The sequence below is a fragment of the Equus asinus genome, chromosome 4 (genome assembly GCF_041296235.1).
Source record: "Equus asinus isolate D_3611 breed Donkey chromosome 4, EquAss-T2T_v2, whole genome shotgun sequence".
NCBI classification, from domain to species: Eukaryota; Metazoa; Chordata; class Mammalia; order Perissodactyla; family Equidae; genus Equus; species Equus asinus.
The window spans coordinates 12,196,520-12,219,246 of NC_091793.1; the positions used below are offsets into that span (position 1 = coordinate 12,196,520).

General features: G+C 42.3%; 1 protein-coding gene across 1 annotated transcript; it reads left to right on the plus strand.

Annotated features, from left to right (window-relative positions):
* Positions 1-770: 770 nt before the first annotated feature.
* SYCE3 (synaptonemal complex central element protein 3) lies at positions 771-22,683 on the plus strand. The gene is made up of 3 exons (XM_044777091.2): positions 771-885; positions 10,446-10,554; positions 22,371-22,683. The coding sequence occupies exons 2-3, from the start codon at positions 10,446-10,448 to the stop codon at positions 22,526-22,528; spliced, it is 267 nt and encodes an 88-aa protein (XP_044633026.1). The 5' UTR covers positions 771-885; the 3' UTR covers positions 22,529-22,683.
* Positions 22,684-22,727: the final 44 nt, after the last annotated feature.

The following is a 22,727-nucleotide window of genomic DNA, read 5'->3' on the forward strand; positions in this document are numbered from 1 at the left end:
CCATCATCACACACCCAAACAACAGCAATAGTCTGCTCCATTGCTGTCCTCCATCCAGCAGCCAGAGATACCTCTTCACCATGTCATTCCTCTGCTTATCACCCTTCTAAGGTGCCCCTCACCCTCTAAATGAAGACTGAGCCCCTTGGACTGGCCTGTTGAGGTGAGAGGACCAGAGCTTTATGTGCAGCCCCTCTAGAGTTGAGCGCCTCCCTCACCTGTCCTTGCTTGGTAATTTGTGCTTCCACTGCTGGAGGCCAGCAGCACCTGGCAGACCTGGCCTGGACCAGCGTTCACACTTCCCAGCTCAGCACTTGGGCCCTTACCTCATCTTCCTGAAACTCTGCTTCCTCCCCTGTAAGACAGATGTAATCATGTCAGCAGCGCATGGTGGTTGTGAAGGCTGCAAATATTGGGGCACTTGGCTACTCATTCAACAAATGGTTAATAGCACCTGCTATTAACCATTAACAAGTGTTGTCCTGCACACTGGGGACACAAGGGTCAAACAGACAGACAGGGCCCTCTGTGTATGGCCTTACGCCCATGGAGCCAAGGAGAGGAACAAAACTGTCACAACTGGAGGTGCCCTCTCATCTCAGCCCTATTCTCCCACAACTTAGGCCCCTCCTCAACCCAGGCCCTTGGCCTATCAGAGACCACAGGCCCACGTGCGGACCAGCAGGGGGCAGGTGCGGTCACGTGCTTTCAGCCCGCCCCTTCCGCTCCACAAGCCTAGCCAATGAGGGCGAGAGGCCAGCTCCGGGGGCGGGTCTGGTAACGGAAAGGGGCGGGGCGTCCATCTGACCAGCCGCCTCCTCACGCCACCCGGCGGGGGGGCGGGGGGCGGCCCCGGAGCAGGACACGGTGCAGGCGGAGTAGGAGGTGAGCTCCCTGCGCCCCTGCCCGGGGAGACAGCGTCCCCGGGCTGCACCCACCGCCTCACGCTAGACCCTTCACTCCGCTTCCTCACCCCTCACTCCGACCGGTCACCCTGGTCCCCTCACCCCGCACACCCCAGCCCTCACCCCGGTCCCGTCACCCCGCACACCCCACCCCTCACCCCGGTCCCGTCACCCCGCACACCCCACCCCTCACCCCGGTCCCGTCACCCCGCACACCCCACCCCTCACCCCGGTCCCCTCACCCCGCACACCCCACCCCTCACCCCGGTCCCGTCACCCCGCACACCCCACCCCTCACCCCGGTCCCCTCACCCCGCACACCCCACCCCTCACCCCGGTCCCCTCACCCCGCACACCCCACCCCTCGCCCCGGTCCCCTCACCCCGCACACCCCACCCCTCGCCCCGGTCCCCTCACCCCGCACACCCCACCCCTCACCCCGGCCCCCTCACCCCGCACACCCCACCCCTCACCCCGGTCCCGTCACCCCGCACACCCCACCCCTCACCCCGGTCCCCTCACCCCGCACACCCCACCCCTCACCCCGGTCCCGTCACCCCGCACACCCCACCCCTCACCCCGGTCCCCTCACCCCGCACACCCCACCCCTCACCCCGGTCCCGTCACCCCGCACACCCCCCACCTCACCCCGGACCCCTCACCCCGCACACCCCACCCCTCACCCCGGTCCCCTCACCCCGGTCCCGTCACCCCGCACACCCCACCCCTCACCCCGGTCCCCTCACCCCGCACACCCCACCCCTCACCACGGTCCCCTCACCCCGCACAACCCCACCCCTCGCCCCGGTCCCCTCACCCCACATCCGCCAGTCCTCACCCCCTCCCCCTCTCCTCACCCCGCGCACCCCACACCCCATTCTCCTCACCTCACACACCCTGACCCCTCACCCCACACCTCATCCAGACCCCTCCTGCACATCCTGGACTCTACACTCCCTGGACCCCCTGTCCCACACACCCTGAGCCTCTCACCGGTCACCTCCTACACCTGAGACCCCTGGACTCCACACTCTACGCCCCTCGAATTCCTTCACATCCGCACAGCGGAAGTGTCCCCGAGCCTCACAGCCCTCCAACCCCACACATCACACACTCACACACACCCCTCCCAAAGGATCTCTGATCCGCGGGCCCCTCATCCACTCACCTTTCTCTTTCCAAGAGAGATCCCAGACTGTTAATCTCTTCACACCAGGCAAGCCCCTCAGATCACAAGCGGACCCCAGGCCCTGCATTCTGTACGCCTCCTGATTCCTCAGTCCCCATGACCCCCGGTCCCTCAAGCCCTTCACACCCAGAGTGACCCCCAACCAAGTCCCTCCCACCTCACACCCCCTCTGCCCTCGCAACCCCCTTGGTCTGTCCTCACCCCCATTCCCCTGGGTGTGGGCGCTGGCCCAGGCCTTCTCCCGGTCCTAGTTCTGCCGTCATCCTAGGCAAGCTTATCAGGAGGGAACGATTGTGCTCTAATCCCAGGTCTTCCTCGCCTCAGCTCTACCCTCTCCCTGGATCTGCTTTCCAGACACATCCCTCCTCTGAGACCAGCCTGGCCACAGCCGACACCCCGCCAGCCATCTCATGCTCTGCCCCCCCGCCTCCCTGCCTCTCAACTACATGTCCCTCTGCACCTCTGCTTTGTCCCCACCCGTCGTCTTACACACCGCTTAAACCTTTCTTACTTGTGCTCTCACCTTGTTGGTCCACCACATGCACATTTCAAACTCCCAGGCCAGTTACACTGCATCACCCTAGGGTCTTGAAGATACACGCTCAGCCACGCTGCACTGCTTCTCTGCTGCATGTCTGAGCCCCTCTAGGGGGGCACGCAGCTTGCCAAGCCTTTATCATTCTCTTCAAACCAAGAATGTCTATTCTTAGGAGAAAAACTTTTCATTGCCATTCGTGGGCAAGCTAGAGACCTAAGGCCTGAATTTGGACCACCTGGAGCCTGACCTACCTTCCCCTTCCCCTTCCTCCTCCCCTCACCTTCCCTTCCCTTCTTAGGGTAAAGTGACCTTTTTTTTCCTCCTGATTCTTCAGCCTTTTCTGTTCAACTACCCCTTTCCACACAGCCTAAAGTCGGGCAAGTCTCTGCCTTTGTAAATTCAAAAAACAAAAAGCCTTCACTCTCTATCACCTTCTCATTGTCTCCTGTTTTTCCTACCCTCCTCATCTAAATCTACGTGTTCTATTTTGTCTAATGATCCATTGTCTTTATTCATTGAAATCTTGTTGCTACTTTTACTGCTCCCCGAAACAGGTCTCACTGAGATGACCAGTGACACCCAAATCAAATGTCCTGAATTCACTGGGCCCTTTTGTAAGATTTGACAGTGGTGTAACATCTCCCAACTTAAAAGACACCCGTGACTCTACATAAGGTTCCAGCTACTGGCCCCCCCTACTGCTTCCCCTTGCACCAAAACACACAGGTTTCTACTTCTCCTCCTCCCTTCTCTTTAAACACATTTCAGTCAGGCTTTGTCCCTGCCACTCCATTGAAAACAGCTCCTGTCAAGGTCACCAGTGACCTCTAGATTGTCAAATCCAATGGTCGCTTTTTATTCCTTATGGTCTTTGATATGAGACACAATTGATCACTCTTTGCTTGCCTTCTTCACTTGATTTCCAAGACACTGAACTCTCCTGGTTCTCCTTCTACCTCACTGACTGCTGCTTTCAGTTGTCTTTTCCTCTTCATCTTCCCGAACTCTAAACGTTGGAGAGCTCAGACCTCTCTTCCATCTATCCTCACTTCCTAGGTGATTTCAACTACTCCCATGACTTTAAATGTCATCCAAACTTCAATGGCTCCCAAATATGGATGTTCAGCCAGACTTTTCATCATGCTCCAGATTCATATTTCCACTTGGATGTCAGCAAATACTGTTGGCTCCATTTTCACAACATACCTGGAGTTCAGTCTCTTCTCACTCTTTCACCACTAACACTCTGGTCCAAGCCCCATCATCCGCTACCTGGAGTTTTGCAGCGGCCTCTTCTCTCCTCGACCCTCTCCACCCCTGTCTATTCTCGACATTGCAGCCAGAGTGATCCTTTTAAATTATAATTCAAGTCATGTCACCTCTGTCAAATTCCTCTAGTATCTCCTCATCTCACTCAGAATAAAAGCCAAAGCCCTGTGTAAACTGCAGTATCCTCCCCAACTTCTCTGCCTCATCTTCTGACATCCTACCCTCTTTCACTCCATTCCAGCATTGCTAGCCTTCCTACTCTTCCTCAACCACACCCAAGCACACTTACCCTCAAGGCCTTTGTTTCTTCTGATCCCTCTGCACAGAACTCTTCCCCAAGATAACCACAGGGGTCGCATGCTCACTTTTTTTGAGTCTGTTTCAAGTTTCACCTTCTCAGAGGGTATTTCTGCAGTTCACCAGATATGGAGTGGCTTCTCCCACTCCATTGCTTTATGGCCTCCCTTACCCTGCTTTATTTTCTCTATAGCAGTTATTACCACCTGACATTTTATTTATTTATGTGTTTATTGCCTGTCTTCCTTGACTAGAATGTAAACTCCACAAGGGCAGGGCTTATTGTGTGTTTTGTTGCTGATATACTCCCAGCACCTAAAATAGTGCCTGACATTCAATAAATATTTGTAAACTAAGTGAATTAGTTGGTCAGTCCCTCCCCTCTTCCATTGGCTTCAAGTACACACTCCGCATTTCCCTATATTTCTGACTGCCTATCAGTGCTTTTTATGGGCTTGTTTTCTTCTCCTCTTAAGTGCTGTTGTTTTTAAGAGCTTCTTCCTGGTCCCATTTTCTCTTTTCCTTTTATACATTCACTGTGAATAATTTCATCTCTTCCCATAGTTTAAACCACCATCAACTCTTTATTTTCAGCTTAGCCTCTATCTAGGGCTATACTCCTGTATTTCAACAGAATGTTGAATAGCTCTGCCTGGATACCCCATAAGCACCACACACTCAAGCTGCCCCAAATTGAGCTCATTAGCCTCCCTATCTCATCCCTCCACCCCCATTCTTTCTCCTCCTTTGCTCCATCCATCCTGACACTCAGGCTCAAAACCACCCACTGTATTGTTTGAGGCAATTGTGAGAAAATGTAGTGCTGAAGAGCTCCATTTCTAGAATCAGAGAGGACTGGGTTTGAATCTAGCTTTGCTACTGTTTAGCTGTGTGACTTTGGTTAGATTCTTCTGTAATCCTGTTTCCTCATCTGTACAATGCAGAGAGTATTAGCACTTACTTCATAGCATTGTTGTGAGGATGAATTCAGTCAATGCTTGTTGAGAATTAACACAGTTACTGGCACATATTAAGCATGAAATAAATGTTAGCTTATATATCTTTTGGATTCCTATCTCTTTCTCATCTAATTATCGTAAAATATTTTCTGAGCAACTACTCTGTCTATACCTAGTGTTTCACAGACAGTCATGCCAACTATTTAATTTGGTAAACTTAGGTGCCTACTGTGTGCGTAGCTATGTACATCTTCATAATAACCTGCAAAGGAGCTATCATTTCCCTTTTACAGAAGAACAAACAGAGACTTAAAGAGATTGGCTAACTTTCCAGGGTCTCACAGCCAGTAAATGGCAGAGCCTGGATTCTATCCCAGGCTTTCAGGGTACCTAGAACCTTTCTCCAGTTGCTTACTACATTTTGTCAGTTCTGTTCATCGTATATTTATCAAGAATTTATTGAATACCAGTAGCGTAGTATGTGAGAGCACAGACTGGAGGCAGACTGCTGGGGTGCATTTCTCAGATCTGTGTGCATTTGCTGTCCAATCTTAAGCAACTTAGGTAACTTCTCTGAGCCTTGTTTTTCTCATCTGTAAATTGGAATCATAATAGGACTTACCTTATGGGTTTTTATAAAGATTAAAATGCTTAGAACAGTGTCTGGCTGGAAGTAGATATAGAAGCTGTGGGAATGTAAAAAGAGGTGCAGACCAACCTTCAGAGCTGGCTGGTGGGAAATGTAAGGAAAGACTTCTGGAAGAAGTGACCCTTGAGCTGAGTCTTAAAAAACAAGAGAGAGCAGGGAAGGGCATTTCAGGCAGTATAATAATGATGTATGTAAAGGCATGGAGGCAAGAGAGAAGATGATGTTTTCAGAGTTCTCAGTGATGTGGCTATACGGGCCATTTTATGTCAGAAGGCTTTGGTTTGACTGAGCAAGGACTTTTGGATGAATGGCTATTGCTTTTCAAAGAATCTTGCTTTACAACAAGTTTCTTTTTACCAGACTGATTTCCTTGATGGCAGGGACTGTGTACTTAGTTATTTTTTAATCCTCAGTTTCTGTAGTACTGCTTGGCATATAGTAGATACCCAAATTTACCAAATTAAATATTTAATATGACTGAAGCTTAGGGTATATGTGAGGACATGGGTAGCTTTTGATAAACATGAGCTTTGATGCTTTTAAAGGCATTATTTAGGCAGAGAAAAGACTATTTGAATGTTTACTTTGGTCTTAAAAATTAATATTTTATTAAAGTTACAATTTAAAAATCCAGTCTTCCTTGAGCATTTGTTTAGTTTATAAATCTTATTCTAAATAAGATTATTTATTAGATTTTTTTTCTAAGTAAGATTATCTTATTCTAAACTCTTAATCTTATTCTAGGTCTAACAAATTTTAATAGTAACTTAATGTTTTTGATCTATTTACAAACTTAAACTCATTTAATTATAAATTACTATATTCCATTTCTTTGGTACCTCAATTGTCTTAATAACAAACCTTCCCACTTTCTTAAATAATTCTTATAAATATCCTAAGTCAGACTTATAAATATGATGAACCTCACCTTCTCTTACATGTCCTAAAACTCTTTATGAACTTACTAAGATTTTGATTTACAATTACAACCCATAATCAATTTAACATTTTAAACCAGAATGACAAAGCTGACCTGTTACTCTAATAGACCAAATTCTCTTAAACATACAAAAGCACAAAATACCAAATATTCCCAGTAATTCCAGTTTTTTATGCTCTTAAACATTTCCTATCTTAATTCTCTACCTTCCCAGCATGATAAGTTACTCACCCATTAAGGAAGTACTCATATTATCCCACACAATTTTTGGAGTTCCCTTCTCTTGTACTTTTTAAAGTTGTCTTCTCAGCTTGCTGAGATTTCATAATGATCAGAGGACATTGGCTGGGATCCAATGACTCTCTGGGAGTCTGGACTTGACTTCCAGAACATGACTCTCCTGATTTTCCTTCTACCTCTCTGGCCCCTCTTTCTCAGTCTCTTTGGCTGTTTCCTTGGAATCTCCCTGATCTTGATGTTTGGCCTCTTCTCCATTTGCATTCTGTCCTTTGATCTCACCCATTCTCATGTCTTTAAGTATCACCTGTATGCTGATGACTCCCAAATTTCCATCTCTAGCCTACCTTCTCCCCTGAATTCGTTTATCCAGCTGCCTACTCAACATCCCCACTTGGCTGCCAAATGGGTATCTTAAATTTAATGTGTTCAAAACTGAATTCTTTCTTCCCCACCTAAACGAGCTTCTTCTAGTCTTGCCCCTTCTCGGTTAATGGTACCTCCATTTCTGGTCACCCAGTCAAAAACCTTATCATCGTCCCTGACTCCACCTTGACTCATTGGCAAATCTTGTCAGCCCTGTCCTCAAAATATACCCTGAATCATCCTCCTTCGTACACTTTCATCACTCCTATGCTGATCCAAGCTGTTATTATCTCTCACCTGCATTATTCCAGTGGCCTCCTAAGTAGTCTCCCTGCCTTCACCCATGTCCGCACAAGCTATTCTCAACCTAGTGGTTTATTAACATGTAAATCAGATCATCACCCTCCAGGCTCCCATCTCATTCAAAGAAAAAGCCAAAGTCATTTCAGTGGCCTACAAGGTCCACGATAATTCCACCCCCTTTGTTTTGACCTCATCTTCTACTACTTTCCTCTTCACTCTCTCTATATCAACTTCACTGCCCTTGTTGCTCTTCCTCCGGCTCATCCAGCAGGCTCCTTACACAGGGCCTTTGTTCTTACTGTTTTCTCTGCCTGGCTGCACTTTCCCCATATATCTATATGGCTCGTTCCTTTACTTCAGATTTTTAATCAAAATCACTTCAGCGAGGCCTTCCCTGCACACTTATTTAAATTGCAGCCCCGCCCTACACACACTCCCACCCTACATCTCTGGTTGAGTTTTTTCCTTAGTACTTATCCCTTCCTTATGTTTATTTCACTTATTAATATTGTTTATTGTCTTCTCTCCCCACTAGAATATAAATTCCATGAAACCAAGGATTTTAATCTGTTTTGTTCACTGCTGTGTCTTCAGTATCTAAAATAGTGCTCAATAAATATGTGTTGAATGTATGGGTAAAAAAATAAAACTGGAACTTTATAACTTAATGGATTGAGCAAGTAGCCCACACAACTTAGGTATGAATTGTGTCATTACCTACCTCTTTACCTTCACACAGATTTTTGTAACTACCACATGATATAATAATTTTATTCCATTTTGCATTTCTTTAGCTCCTTTGTAAGAAAACTGTAGAGATTTTTTAACTTTACAGAGTTTTTTGTTATTTTCATGGATCTTTTTTCATCACATCTCTTGGAAATATAGAACTCTTATAGATTTTAAATAATATCTCATTAAATTCTGAATCTCTCAAGGCTTTCTTCAGTTGTTTGGCCACAACTCAGAATTGGAGGAAAATGGGAGCAGTCAGGAGCTATATTACAAAGAATCTTATATCTATAGTAAAGAGATTTATTTTATCCTGAAAGAAATAGGGAGCTATTGAAGGATTTCAAACAGAGTGACATGGTCAGATTTGCATGTTAGGAAAGGTTATTCTGGAGGTGAACTGTAAAATGGATTGGACAAAATGAAGCTACAAGCAGGAAGACGAGTTAGGAGTCCATGACGGTTGTCCAAGTAAAAGGTGGAGAGAGCCTGTACCATTAGTTCCAAACTTTATATTTCAGGTCCAACTTTTCTCCTGAACTCCAGGCCCATATATTCAACTGCCTATTTGAGTCTCCACTTGAAGGCCTAATAGGCATCTCATATTAACATGTTAAAAATAGAGCACTTGTTTTCCCTTCTAATCTGCTTCTCTCCTAGTATTCCCCATTTCAGTTAATTACACCACCATCCATCAAGTTGTTCTCACCAAAATTAGGAGTCATTTTGATTTCTCTTCCTATTACTTGGCCCTGCAAACTTAGACACATCAAATCCTCTACCAAATTCTGTTGGCTCATCTTCCAAAATATAGCTCAAAGCCTTCCACTTCTCACTATTTATATCATTACCACCTAGTCCAAGCCACTGTCATCTCTAGACCACTCTAGTGCTCTCCTGACTCACTGGTCTTCCCATTCTTGCCTCTTCTCAGTCTTCTGCAACAGCCTACTTTCCAAGCAGCTGAAGTCATTATTTTAAAATATAACCACATAATCCCCTGCTGTCAACCTCCAGTGGCTTTCCTTCACACTCAAAATAAAACCAAACTTCTTGCCTGCTTAGCTGATCTCATCTCATACCACTCTTCTCCTCAACCTCATTCTACACTTTCTTTCCATTCCTTAAAACACACCAGGGCCACTCCCACCTTTTCTTGAGCTATTCCCTCTGTGTAGAATTCTTCCCCCAGGTCTTCACATGCCAACTCCTTTTTGTCATTCAAGTGGCAGTTGAAATGTCACTTCATTAGAAATGACTTCTCTGAGCCAGCCCTGATGGCCTAGAGGTTAAAGTTTGGTGCATTCCACTTGAGCAGCCCATGTTCAGTTCCTGGGTGCAGAACCACACCACTCGTCTGTCAGTAGCCGTGCTGTGGCAGCAGCTCACATAGAAGAACTAGAAGGACTTACAGCTAAAATATGCAACTATGTACTGGGACTTCTCTAAAAAAAAAGAGAGGACTTCTCTGACTTTATAAACTAAAGCACCCTCCCCATGAAAGATCCTTTTTATTACACCATGCTGTTTTATTCTATTTATTTTCTTTGCAGCAGTGACCACAAACTACAATTATCTTTACAAATCTGTTAACTTGTTTATTATCCCCCTGGACTGGAAGCTCCATGAGAGGATGGGTTTTTTCTTTCTGGATCCACAAATAAACTGCAGTATCACAGAGCTGTAGTAGGTGTCTGGCACATAGTAGGTGCTCAGTAAATCTATAAGTACTGGCCCTCAATGAAAGCAGCACTCTTGGAGAGAGAGCAAAGAGACTGATAGGAGAGACTTTAAAGAGCTGGGCCAAGCTATGAACTCCACAAGGGCAAGTTTCAGTTCACTGGTGGCTCACAAGAACTGGACCTTCCTGACCCATAGATGATTAAATGTTTATTCCATGAACAAATAAAATCGGTGAGTTTTAGTGACAGGTTAGGAAGAAAAGAGAAGGAGGAATTAAAGATGACCTCAAGTTTCTGGCTTTGGCTGCCCAGCTATGAATAGTGGAGCCAGAATTGAAATGTTGCTCTGTTTCACTTCATCTTTCTGTGCACTGTCTAGATGGCTGATTCTGACCCTGGGGAAAGAAACTATGACAACATGCTAAAAATGCTGTCAGACCTGAATAAAGACTTGGAAAAGCTATTGGAAGAGATGGAGAAAATATCAGGTAGGATATTTTCCCAGGGAGAGGACCTTCCCCCTTCTTTCCAATAGCTCAGATCTTCCCTACAGTTCTGAGCTCAAAACAAGTGCCTTCTTAACAAGGCCTTCCCTGACCACCTCTCAACTTCTATACCATGGAACTACTGTGTCACAAAATTTGACACTTACCACTGAATATTGCCTTGAATTGTTTTCTGATTATTTTATGTTTGTTTGCATCTTATTTCTGCAACTGCTCTGTTAACTTCTTGAAGGCAGAAATAGTGATTTCTTCTTTTGTAACTGGACACAGTGCTGGACCCAAGCCCAAGTACTCAGCAAATGATAAATGATGCTAATATAATACCTGTGAACAGAATTGGAACATTTTCTGTGAGTTGTTTAAATAAAAAGATTTCAGAGTAATAGTGCCAAGACTAGTAAGGTGCTGAAATGTGAGGTACAGCTCAGTGGAATAAAGCAGCAATACAATTGAAAAAATTTCTCCATTTTTGGAAAAGAATGTTAATCTTTTATTTTATTCCACATGTTTCCACTAAGTGTCAACCAGCAGTGGTAGTAATACCATTATAATTTCTTCAATTTGTTCTTTACTAATTCAGAATATGTATAATTCTTATAATTTGTGAGCCTAAGTTTTGCCAGAGAAAATTATAATGTAAAACAAATTTTAGAAAGCATGCATACTCTACTCAAATGAAAACAAACTATTTTTAAGGACATTCTTAGTTTGCAGATAATCTCCATTCATTACAACAGACTTTAGAAAATTTCTACTTTAGAAATGTTTGCAATTTTTTTGCCTATGTACTTGAAAGGTTTTTACATATTTTTTAAGTACCTTTTTAAAAAAGTTCTATAATTCATTTTCCACAGTAAGTTATATAATTCCTTCAATCTAATTAAATATTCTCTTATTTAACAGTGCTTACTGAGCACCTACTCTGTGCTATTCTAGGAATACAAAGTTGAATAGAGATGCTTCTTCATTAGTAGAAGGGGGTGGGGGCTAGAAACAGACATCGAGGCTAATTATAATTTAAATATATAAATTAAAATGAAAACATTTTAATTTTATATTACAATTGTGTTGTGGCAAGTGCTGATAATGGTGTACACTGAGTGCTGGGGAGGGAGCAGAGGAGAGTCTGACTGCTTGGGGAGGCAAGTGAGGCTTCAAACAGAGCATTAGGGAAGGGGTAGAGATTGGACAGATGAGGTGGGGGTGCCAGGAGTAGAGAGGATGGGCAATCCAGCAGAAGAGATAACCAAGGCCGTGTGCCCGTGAGAGAAGGCCTGACATACTCAAGGAGCGAGATTAGCGCATGGGATTCACAAGGTGGCAGGCCAAAGAAAGAAGAGGCCGAAAGATGAGAAGAAGGGTCTTCAGTGCCAAGCTACGGAGTTTTACCTTTCTTATCTAGGTAATAAGGAGCCATTTGGGATTTCAAGGAAGACAGTTGTGTTTTAGAAAGATACCTCTGGTAAAAGTGTGAGGGATGGTTTGGAGCGGGAAGATTGGAGGCAGGAAGATGAATTACAAAGCTTTTGCAGAACTAAAGACTAAAAAGGAGCTAGTCAGTCTTGGCACTGAGAACAAGAAGGGAATAGCAGATTTTTGTGATAGAATCTCTTATTGATTTGTAACAACTCTTTATATATTAAAAGTATAAAGTCTTTGTTCAAAATTGTAGTAAATATTTTTCCCAGTTTGTTGTTTTCCTTTTAATTTTATATATGAAGCTTTTATTTGAATGCTTTGTTCATTTACTTTTGTTCCTTTTGTTTTGTTTTGTTTTTGTGTTTTTTTGAGGAAGATTAGCCCTGAGCTAACATCTGCTGCCAATCCTCCTCTTTTTGCTGAGGAAGGCTGGCCCTGAGCTAACATCTGTGCCCATCTTCCTCTACTTTATATGTGGGACACCTACCACAGCATGGCTTGCCAAGCGGTGCCATGTCCGCACCCAGGATCCAAACTGGTGAACCCCGGGCCACCAAAGCAGGACGTGCGAACTTAACCACTGCGCCACCAGGCTGGCCACACTTTTGTTCCTTTTTAAATCAGGCAAACATTTGGGGCTGTGGATTTATCTCTGGATATATCCTTTACCACAACCCATAAGTACTGATAAATAGTGTTCTTTAAGTCACCTTTATTAAGGTATCATTTATAAATAATAAAAGAAACACATTTTAAGTGTACAGTTCACTGAGTTTTGCCAAATATATACAGCAGTATAACTAACACTACTGTCAAAATACAGGACATTTCTGTCACTCCAAAAGGTTTCCTTCTGCCCCTCCCCAGTCAGTTCCTACTCCTCCTTTTCCAGCAGCAGGCAACAACTGATATTCTTGCCTAGAGGAGTTTCATAGAAATGGAATCACACAGTGTATACTCCTGTATCTGGCTTCTTTTGCTCACCAGGTCCAGTCAGCATAATATTGTCAATGTAATGGACCAGCTTGATGTCCTGAAGAAGGGAAAAGCAATTAAGGTCCCTGCTGACTAAATTATGAAGTAGAGCTGGAGAATTGATATACCTGAATTAGGATAGTGAAGATGTATTGTTAGCATTGTCAGCTGAAAACAAACTACTTCTGGTGGTCTGTACTAATTAACAGGTATAGAGAAAAAAGCATTTCCCAGATCAATAGCTGCACACCAGGTACCAGGGGGTGTGTTAATTTGTTGAAGCAACAAAACCGTATCTGGAACAGCAGCTACAATTGGAGTCACCACCTGACTGAGTTTATGATAATCCGCCATCATTCTCCAAGATCTGTCTTCTGCACAGGCCAAATAGGCAAGTTGAATGGGAATTTGGTGGGAATTACCCCCTGCATCTTTCAAGTCCTTAATGGTGGAACTCATCTCTGTAATCCTTCCAGGAATGCAGAGTTGCTTTTGACTTAGTACTTTCACAGGTAGAGGCAGTTCTCATGATTTCCACTCAGCCTTTCCTATCATAATAGCCCTCACTCCACGGATTGGGGAACAAATATGAGGATTCTCCCAGCTGCTACGTCATTCTATTTCGATTATGCATTGCTGGAACTGGGAAAGTTACCACAAAGTGAGTTCAGAGACCCACTGGGCCCACTGTGAGGCAGACCTGAGCTAGAACTCCATTGATGACCTGACCTCCATAAGCCCCTATTCTGACTGTTAGTGATGTTTTGGGTCTCCAGAAATTAGTGACAGTTCAGAGCCAGTGTCCAGTAATCCCCAAAAGGTCTGAATATGTCTCTTTTCCCAATGTACAGTCCTTTAGCAGTACTGTTTTAGGGTCCCTGTTCCTGAAGCTGATGGTCATGTAAGGAGGAAAAATAACTAAACAAGTAATTACAATAGATTTTGATGAGTATTTCGACTGAATAATCTACATGGTGCTATGGGATAGCCAAAAGGAGAACCTAATTTAATATAAGGAGCCAAGGAAGGCCTCCTAGAGTAAATGACTTCTCAGCTAAGACTCAAATATGAACATGAGTTCACTGAATGAAAGAGGGAGGTGGAAAAGTGAGGGGATAAGAGTTTGGGAATACAGAAAGAGGAGCAGGTTTGGAAAGAGATGGGGGAAAGTGTGTTCGGTTATAGACATGCTGAGTTGGAAGTACCAGTTTTACACAGAGTTGGAAATATTCTATACACTGTCAAAAATATAATCACAAAGCTCAATGTAAATTGGTACAGACATTATGGAAAATAGCATGGAGTTTCCTCAAAAAATTTAAGATACAACTACCGTATGGTGTGCAATCCCACTTCTGGGTATATATCCAGGAAATGAAGGAAATGAAATCAGTATCTCAGCGATATCTGAACGCCTATGTTCATTGGAGCTTTATTCATAATAGCCAAGATATGGAAACAACCTAAGTGTCCATCAGCAGATGAATGGATCCATGACTGAAAGTCCACAGAAACAAGAACCAACACATTTAGATCTCCAAGGACTGTAGATGATGTCAGATGCAGAATGTAAATAGCTATATATAAATGATTAAAGAAGTAATGGATGCAATTGCAAAGATGAGCATAAATGAAACAGGAATAGACAGATTTGAAAAAACAAGTGGGGATTCTAAAAAGGAAAAATATAATTGTGAGATAAAAATGAAATCAATAACAGTTAAAGAGATAATCAATTGGAGAACAATAAATCAAAAAGTGATAAATTAAAAATATGAAAAGAGGGGGCCAGCCCCATGGCCAAGTGGTTAAGTTCATGTGCTCTGCTTCGGCGGCCCAGGGTTTTGCCAGTGCGAATCCTGGGCATGCACATGGCACCGCTCATCAAGCCATGCTGAGGCGGCATCCCACATGCCACAACTGGAAGGACTCACAACTGAAAATACACAACTATGTATCAGGGGGCTTCGGGGAGAAAAAGGAAAAATAAAATCTTAAAAAAAAATGAAAAGATTCAGAGATTTGTAATACACACAAAGAAGGTCTAACATATATCTAATTGGGATCTCAGAAAAAAAGATCTTAGAGACAATGGAACAATGACAATATTTAATAACATAATATCTGTGAATTTTCCAGAACTGATGAAAAATTGAATCACAGATCCAAGAAACAAAACACATCTTAAGAAAAATAAAATGATATCCAAATCTGGACACATAATAGTGAAACTTCAGAACACCAAAGGCAAAGAGAAAAACTGCAGGAAGCCGGAAAGAAAGAGATCATACAAAGGAATGACAATTGGAATGAATTTTTAGCAACAATTCTGAGAACCAGGAGCTAGTAGAATAATGTCTAAATGTCATGAAATCACTATTGACCCAGAATTATGCATCCAGAAAAATTATCTTTCAATATTGAGGGCAAAATAAAGACATTTTGCAAATGAACAAAAACTAACAATATTTGTCACAAAGAGACCTGTTCTAAAGGAACTGCTAAAAGTTACACTTCAAATAAAAGGAATATGATCCCAGAAGGAAGGTCTGAAATGCACAAGGTAATGGAAAACAATTAAAATGTTAGACATGTAGGTAAATCCACATAAATAGTTCATTAGGTACATTTTCTACCTTCCACATTACTTCTTATGACAATGTTGCTAAATTTTCTGCCACTACGTAACAAGAATTCCCTCTCCAGCTTCCAATAAGATTTTCCTCACTTCTCTTTGAGTCCTTATTGGAAGCTTCCTCAAAGTCCAAAATCCTATGAACAGTGTGTTCAAGACACTTTAAACTTTCACTAATGCTCTCTTCAAAATCCTTACAGTTTTTCCAGCTTCCACCCACTATCCCATTTCAAAGTCACTTCTACATTTTAGGGTTTTGTTACATCAGCACCATACTCCCAATACCAAAATCTGTGTTAGTTATCTATGGCTGCATAGCAAGTTAACCCAAACTTAACAGCTTAAAACAAAAAAATAATTATTATCACACAGTTTCTGAGGGTTAAGAATCTGGGAGTGGGTTAGCTGAGTGGTTCTGGATATGCTTTTCATGAATTTACAGTCAATCTATTGGCCGTGGCTTCAATCTCTGGATATTTGACTGAAGGCTGGAGCTCATGTAGCTGTTGGCAGGAGGCTTTCTATGTGGCCTCCCCATAGGACTGGTAATGACATAACTTTCCCTAGAGGAAGTGACCCAAGAAATATATATATATATAAATCTCTACATATAAAATAAAGAGCGAGCCCAAAATATAAGGTACAGTCTTTTATAGCCTAATCTTTATAGAGAAGATACAGTCTTTATAACCTAATCTTATAAGTTACATGCCATCACTCCACTTTTGCCATATTCGACTGGCCACGCAGATCAACTCTACTACAATGTGAGAGAAAACTACACAAGGCTGTGACTACCAGAAGGCAGGGACTACTGGGGCCAACTTGGAAGCAGGCTACTACATTTATGTAGAACATCTAAAAAACATATTATTGGAAATAAAGCTTAGCATGGTGGCTGGATATAAGATCAAGATATAAAAATTAATTGCATTTTTACATACTAACAATAAAGAATTAGAAAACATTTTTTTAAAGGCACCACTTACAACAGTAACATGCACACATCTATGAATTAGCTTGGAAGAAGTTTAACAAGAAATATGCAAGACCTATATGCAGAAAATTACAATACTTGACTAATATATTAAAGATCAAAAATAAATGGAGCTATAGTCAGATTCATGAATAGAAAGACTTAATGTAATAAATGTGTTCATTCTCCCCAAATTCCATCCAAGGCTTCAAAGTAGTTCTAATGAAAATCCTAATGGAACTTGACAGGTTGATTCTAAAACATTTGTGAGAGACTTAAAAGCCCAAAGTAGCTAAGATACTTCTGAGGAAGACAAGGACAGGGGATTTACCTTACCATTATCAAGATTTATTTATAAAACTATTTAATTAAGACAGTGTTATATTGGCTTAGGGACAGACAAGTTGAGCAACAGACATCCCCTGACTTCTGGTGGTTTGATGCTATTGTTTGACTTATGATTTTTTGACTTTGCAACGGTGCAAAGACAATATACATTCAGTAGAAGCTGTACATCAAATTTTGAATTTTTATCTTTTCCTGGGTTATCAATGTGCAGTACAATCCTGTCTTGTGATGCTGGGCAGTGGCAGTGAGCTGCAGCTCCCAGTCAACCACGCGATCACAAGGGTAAACAACTGACACACTTACAACCATTTTGTACCCTTACAACCATTCTGTTTTTCACTTTCATTACAGTATTCAATAAAGATATTCAACACTATTACAAAATAAGCTTTCTGTTAGATCCACCTGTAGACTAATGTAAGTGTTCTGAACACATTTAGGGTAGGCTAGGCTAAGCTATGATGTTCAGTAGGTTAGGTGTATTAAATGTATTTTCAACTTATGATATTTTCAACTTAGGATGGGTTTATTGGGCATAACTGCATCATAAGTCCAGAAAGATCTGTAAAACAGAGAGCCCAGAAACAGATACATATACACACAAGGATTTTTATACATAACAGGTGACATGTAGATCAGTGAAGGAAAGAAGGGACTTTAACAAGTAAGCTGGAAAAACTGGTTATCCGTAAGAATAAAAATTTAAAATGTGGGGGATCCCTACCCCCGCATACACAAAAGCTGCGGAATGATGAGAACTCAAAGATCAAAAATAAGTTTAAAACTTTGGAAAGGAAATAGGGAGGAATATCTTTGTGACTTTGGGGATAGGGTAGAATTTCCTAAGAGGCAAAAAATGCTAAACACAATAAAAGACTGAGAAATTAAACTTCATTAATGTTAAAACCTTGTATTCATCAAAAGATAATTTAGGGAGCCGGCCCGGTGGCCAAGTGGTTAAGTTCGCACACTCTGCTTCCGCAGCCCGGGGTTTCACTGGTTCGGATCCTAGGCGCAGACATGGCACCGCTCATCAAACCATGCTGAGGGAGCATCCCACATGCCACAACTAGAAGGACCCACAACTAAAAATACACAGCTATGTACTTGGGGGCTTTGGGGAGAAAAAGGAAAATTTTTAAAAATCTTTAAAAAAAAAAAAAAAAGAATGTCACCCCCTCTCAAAGAAGTCTTTCCTGAGCACCCTTCTTGAAATTGGAAATCTTTTTTTCTTGGCACTCTCAACCCTCCTTCAGTGCTTTATTTTTCTCCTTCGTATGTATTACCTTCTAACATACTATGTAAGTTCACTTCTTGTTATTTATTACATAAGGGTCATGAGGGAAAGAATTTTTGACATTTTTTTCTCACGACTTTACCCCAGAACCTAGCCAAGTGCTGGCCCGTACTAGGTGCTCAATAGATATTTTTTAAAAGAATGAATGTCTTAGTTCCCTGATTTTTTAATGGATTTTGAGAAAGCTTGTCTTAAGTTTCCTGGCATCTCCCTTGTTTAGTACCATGCTAACAGTGAAATATAGATTGGAATATGTTTGTTTCCCTTGGTACCCACTTGCCTGGCACAGTGATGAGAGTATAGTATGTTTTCAATTTGTGATCGATGATGGAGTCGACTTTGTTTTCTTCCATTCCCCTGTCTGCCACAATGGATCCTCATTTGTTGTTTCCTAATTTGCTTTTATTTTTTAGTCTTCCTTTATGGTTCTCTGGCAAAGAGGTTGACATCATACTTCTCAGTTCATAGCATGTTGCCATCATTGGTCCATATAACAATCCTCACTTATTTTTAAAACTTATTCATGCTCTTTTATTTCCATTCCCCCTTTTGTTTGGTGTATCCCTTTTTTTTGTGTTTTTGTAAAATGTACTTTTGTTTTTTATGCATGTGTTTTTAAGTTATGTAAACTATCTTGTGCTATATCTCCAACTTGTATACTTTCTAAACTCAAGACTATATTATGAAGACCTATTTGAGTAGCCACGTATACATCTTATCTATTACTTTCAACTGCACTATAGTATCCCATGGTAAGCCACTACTTTTTGCTTCTCCATTCTCCCCCGTGATGGACACCTAGATTGCCTACAACTCTTCATCACCAAAAACAACGCTGCGATGAACATCTTTGTACATCTATGCTTATGGACTTATGTGATAATTTTAGGGAATACTTCCAGATTACTTCACAGAATGGCTGAATTAGACTATACTCCCACCAGCAGTGCCTGGCGCACATCTTAAATTTAATACATATTTTATTGAGATGTGAAATTCACATAAAATTAATCATTTTAAAGTATACATTCAGTGGCATTTAATACATTCACAATGTTGTGCAGCCACCAATTCTATCTAGTTCCAAAACATTTTCATCACCCAAAAAAGACACTCCATACCCATTACGTAGCCACTCCCATATCTCTCTATCCCCAGCACCTGAGAACCACCAGTCTGTTTTCAGTCTCTATGGATTTACCTATTCTGGATATTTCATATAAATGGAGTCATACAATATTTGACATTCCGGTTCTGGCTTTTTTCCTTTAGCAGAGTATTTTTGAGGTTCATCCATATTGTAGCATATATTAGTACTTTATTCCTTTATATGGCTGAATAATAATCTATTGTATGGATATGTCATGTTTTATTTCTTCATTTATCCATTGATGGACATTTGGGTTGTGTTCACTTTTTGGCTATTGTGAATAGTGCTGCTATGAACATTTGTGTAAGAGTATTTGTTTGAGTACCTGTTCTTAATTGTTTGGGATATTACCTGGGAGTGGAATTGCTAGGTCATATGGTAATTCTATGTTTAACTTTCTGAAGAATGTCAAACTGTTTTACACAATGGCGCACCATTTTACAATTCCACCAGCATGTACAAGGGTTTCAATTTCTCTACATCCTTGCCAACATTTGTTATTTTCCATGATTTTTTAATTACTGGATTTCTTATCTTATTCTTATTGATTTGAAGTAGTTTTCTGTATATTCTTGATATTAACCCATTATCAGTTAGATATTGTCAATTTATTTTGTTGTACCATTTGTATGAAAACTTTGTCCATGTTGTCCTTAGTTGAAAAAATTTTTTGGATAAAAATAAATTCACCAATATTTTTGCCTTATGGTTTGTAATTTTTAAGAAGTCCCTGGGTCATAGGTATCCTGCTAAATTTTGATCTATAATTGTAATTTTACCTTTTGTATTTATATCTTTAATCCATCTGGAGTACACTATCCTTTTTTCATTGGTTTTTGGTGTTACTTTCATTATGTGCTAAATTTCCATATATACTTAGGTCTATCTCTGAGTTTACTGTTTTCTTCCACTGGTCTATTTGTCTGTACCACATTATTTTTTAAAATAGGGCTTAAAGGGTGTCTTGATATCTAATTGGGCATATTCCCCCCTTTTAGCTTTTATTTTTTAAGATTGACTTAGCTATTGTACCTTTATTCTTTCATATATATGTTTATAATTTACAAATGCTGATAATTTTATCTCTTAACTTCTAATCCTTACACCTCTTATTTTTTAAAAAAATTTTTGTTCCATTTACCAGCATCTCCAATACCAGTAACATTATTAGAAGAATCCTTGTTTGATCCCAATCTTAAAGGGAATGTATCCACAGTTTCTTCATTAAGTATAATGTTCACTGTATACGTTTTTGGTATGTCACCTCAATTATTTATTTTAGAGTAAGAGTTTCTGCTTTCTCGAGCACCTAACACGTGCTAGGCAGTTTACATATTTAATCCATTTAATCTTCACAGCAAGCCACGAGATTGGGACATTGTCTGTCCTTTACAGATGAGGAAACTGAGGTTAGTAAGTTTAAGTAACTTGTTCTCGGTGACACAGCTAGCAAGTGGAGAGCTGGGAAGAAAACTCTGCTCTGACTCCCAGGTCCATGCTCCATGAACCTGCTGGCAGGTGGTCTGAAGGGATGGTCTGCAGGCTCCCTCCACCAGAATTATCCAGAAGATGCAGGTTCCTGGGCACCATTCCCAACCTGCTGGACAAGATCTTCTTTGAGTTGTGAGAGGTGCCAGCAGTCTACATTTTAACAGGTGTTCCAAGTGACTCTCCAGCTTCCAAAAGTTCAATAATTCCTGTACTACCTATATATTTCCTGTATTTGTTGAGATATTGTACATACCTTTTCTAACAGGTTTTCCCTAGCCAAACAGATGTTACTTTCTGTAAAACTTCGAGTGTGCCACGCTGCTGACCTCAGTTGTGTGTAGATATACATGTACATTTATTATTAATCGTTCTGCCTATCCCTTCTTTGGTTAATTTCCTTGAGGACATAGTTTTCCAAAGTATCCAGTATTTCTTAGCCCAGAAAAGAGGATTTTTTTCTTCTTCTCTCTAAAGCGCCCCCCACCCCTACCCCGTACACAGTTGTATATTCTCGTTGTAGGTCCTTCTAGTTCTGCTGTGTGGGACGCTGCCTCAGCATGGCTTGATGAGCCATTCTAGGTTCACGCCCAGGATCCAAACCAGCGAAACCCTGAGCCGCCGAAGTGGAGCCCCGGAACCACTCGGCCATGGGGCCAGCCCCTGAAAAGAGGATTTTGAAGGAGATGTATTTACTGTGGTTGGCTGTCATGCAGAAGGGAGATAACCCATGTATTTCTTAGTTGTAGAGGGTAGAACCACACCAGTGGGGTGGGTACTGCAGAGAGGAGGATGTAGAGGTGGGATTTTTGCATGCTTCTGTTGAATTTGTGCAAGAAGCACACATTCACCCATAGGCCCAGAGGCCCTCCAGTTGCTCTCAAAGGGAAGGAGCAAGAAAGTCTGTCAGTGCAGTGGTGAGCACCAAAGGACAGCCAACATGGGCCACAGCAAACCTTCCCAGCAGGAAGAACCTCTGGGCTGGCCTTAATGAAAGCACAAAGGTGCCCAGGTGGAGGTGGGCAGGCATCCCAGGCCACTGACATGAGGTAACATGAGGCTCAGTGCCTTCCGGGACTGGGAGTGGTCACCCTACCTGAGCGTGTGAACTTGGGTAGGTGTTATAACTTCTTGGGAGTCACCCTGCAACCACTCGCTGTGAGCTGTGGATAGATAAGGACCTGTGTTTGCTCTGATTTTTCCTGACATTTCATATCACACTGGCCTCCAGCCTTTTAGTGTCATGGGCTGATGTATCCAGAATTTAAGACCTGTGTGAGATTAGAGAAGTTTCATTACTGCTTTATGTAGGGAGCAGTTTTAATAAGGGTTTTTATGAGCCCTATAACATATAGCCTATCAGCTTTCTCTCCTTAGAGTAACTGAGTGACTCAGCAGGGTCAGGTTCCTGGGATGCTGAGCATGGTTGGAGGTGTCCTTCCCTCCTCAGGATGCCCCAGAGCTGCAGCACTACCCTGTGGCATGACCAGGGCCTGTCTGGTTGTTGCAGTGCAGGCCACATGGATGGCCTACGACATGGTGGTGATGCGCACCAACCCCACACTGGCAGAGTCCATGCGGCGGCTGGAGGACGCCTTTCTCAACTGCAAGGAGGAGATGGAGAAGAACTGGCAAGAGCTGCTCAGTGAGACCACGCGCAAGCAGTAGGCCCCCTCCCTGCCGTGGTCGCCATGCTGCCGTTTGCCTACGGGGAGAAGCTACTGGGGGACAGCCTTTCTGCCTGGCAGAGTAACAGTGACCCAAATATGTAGCTGTTTGCACAGTGCTCGTTTCTCAATAAACTTATTTTCAGGCACAACCTGAGGATGCCTCTCTTTCCTACCCAGCTTCATATCAGATCTTGTGA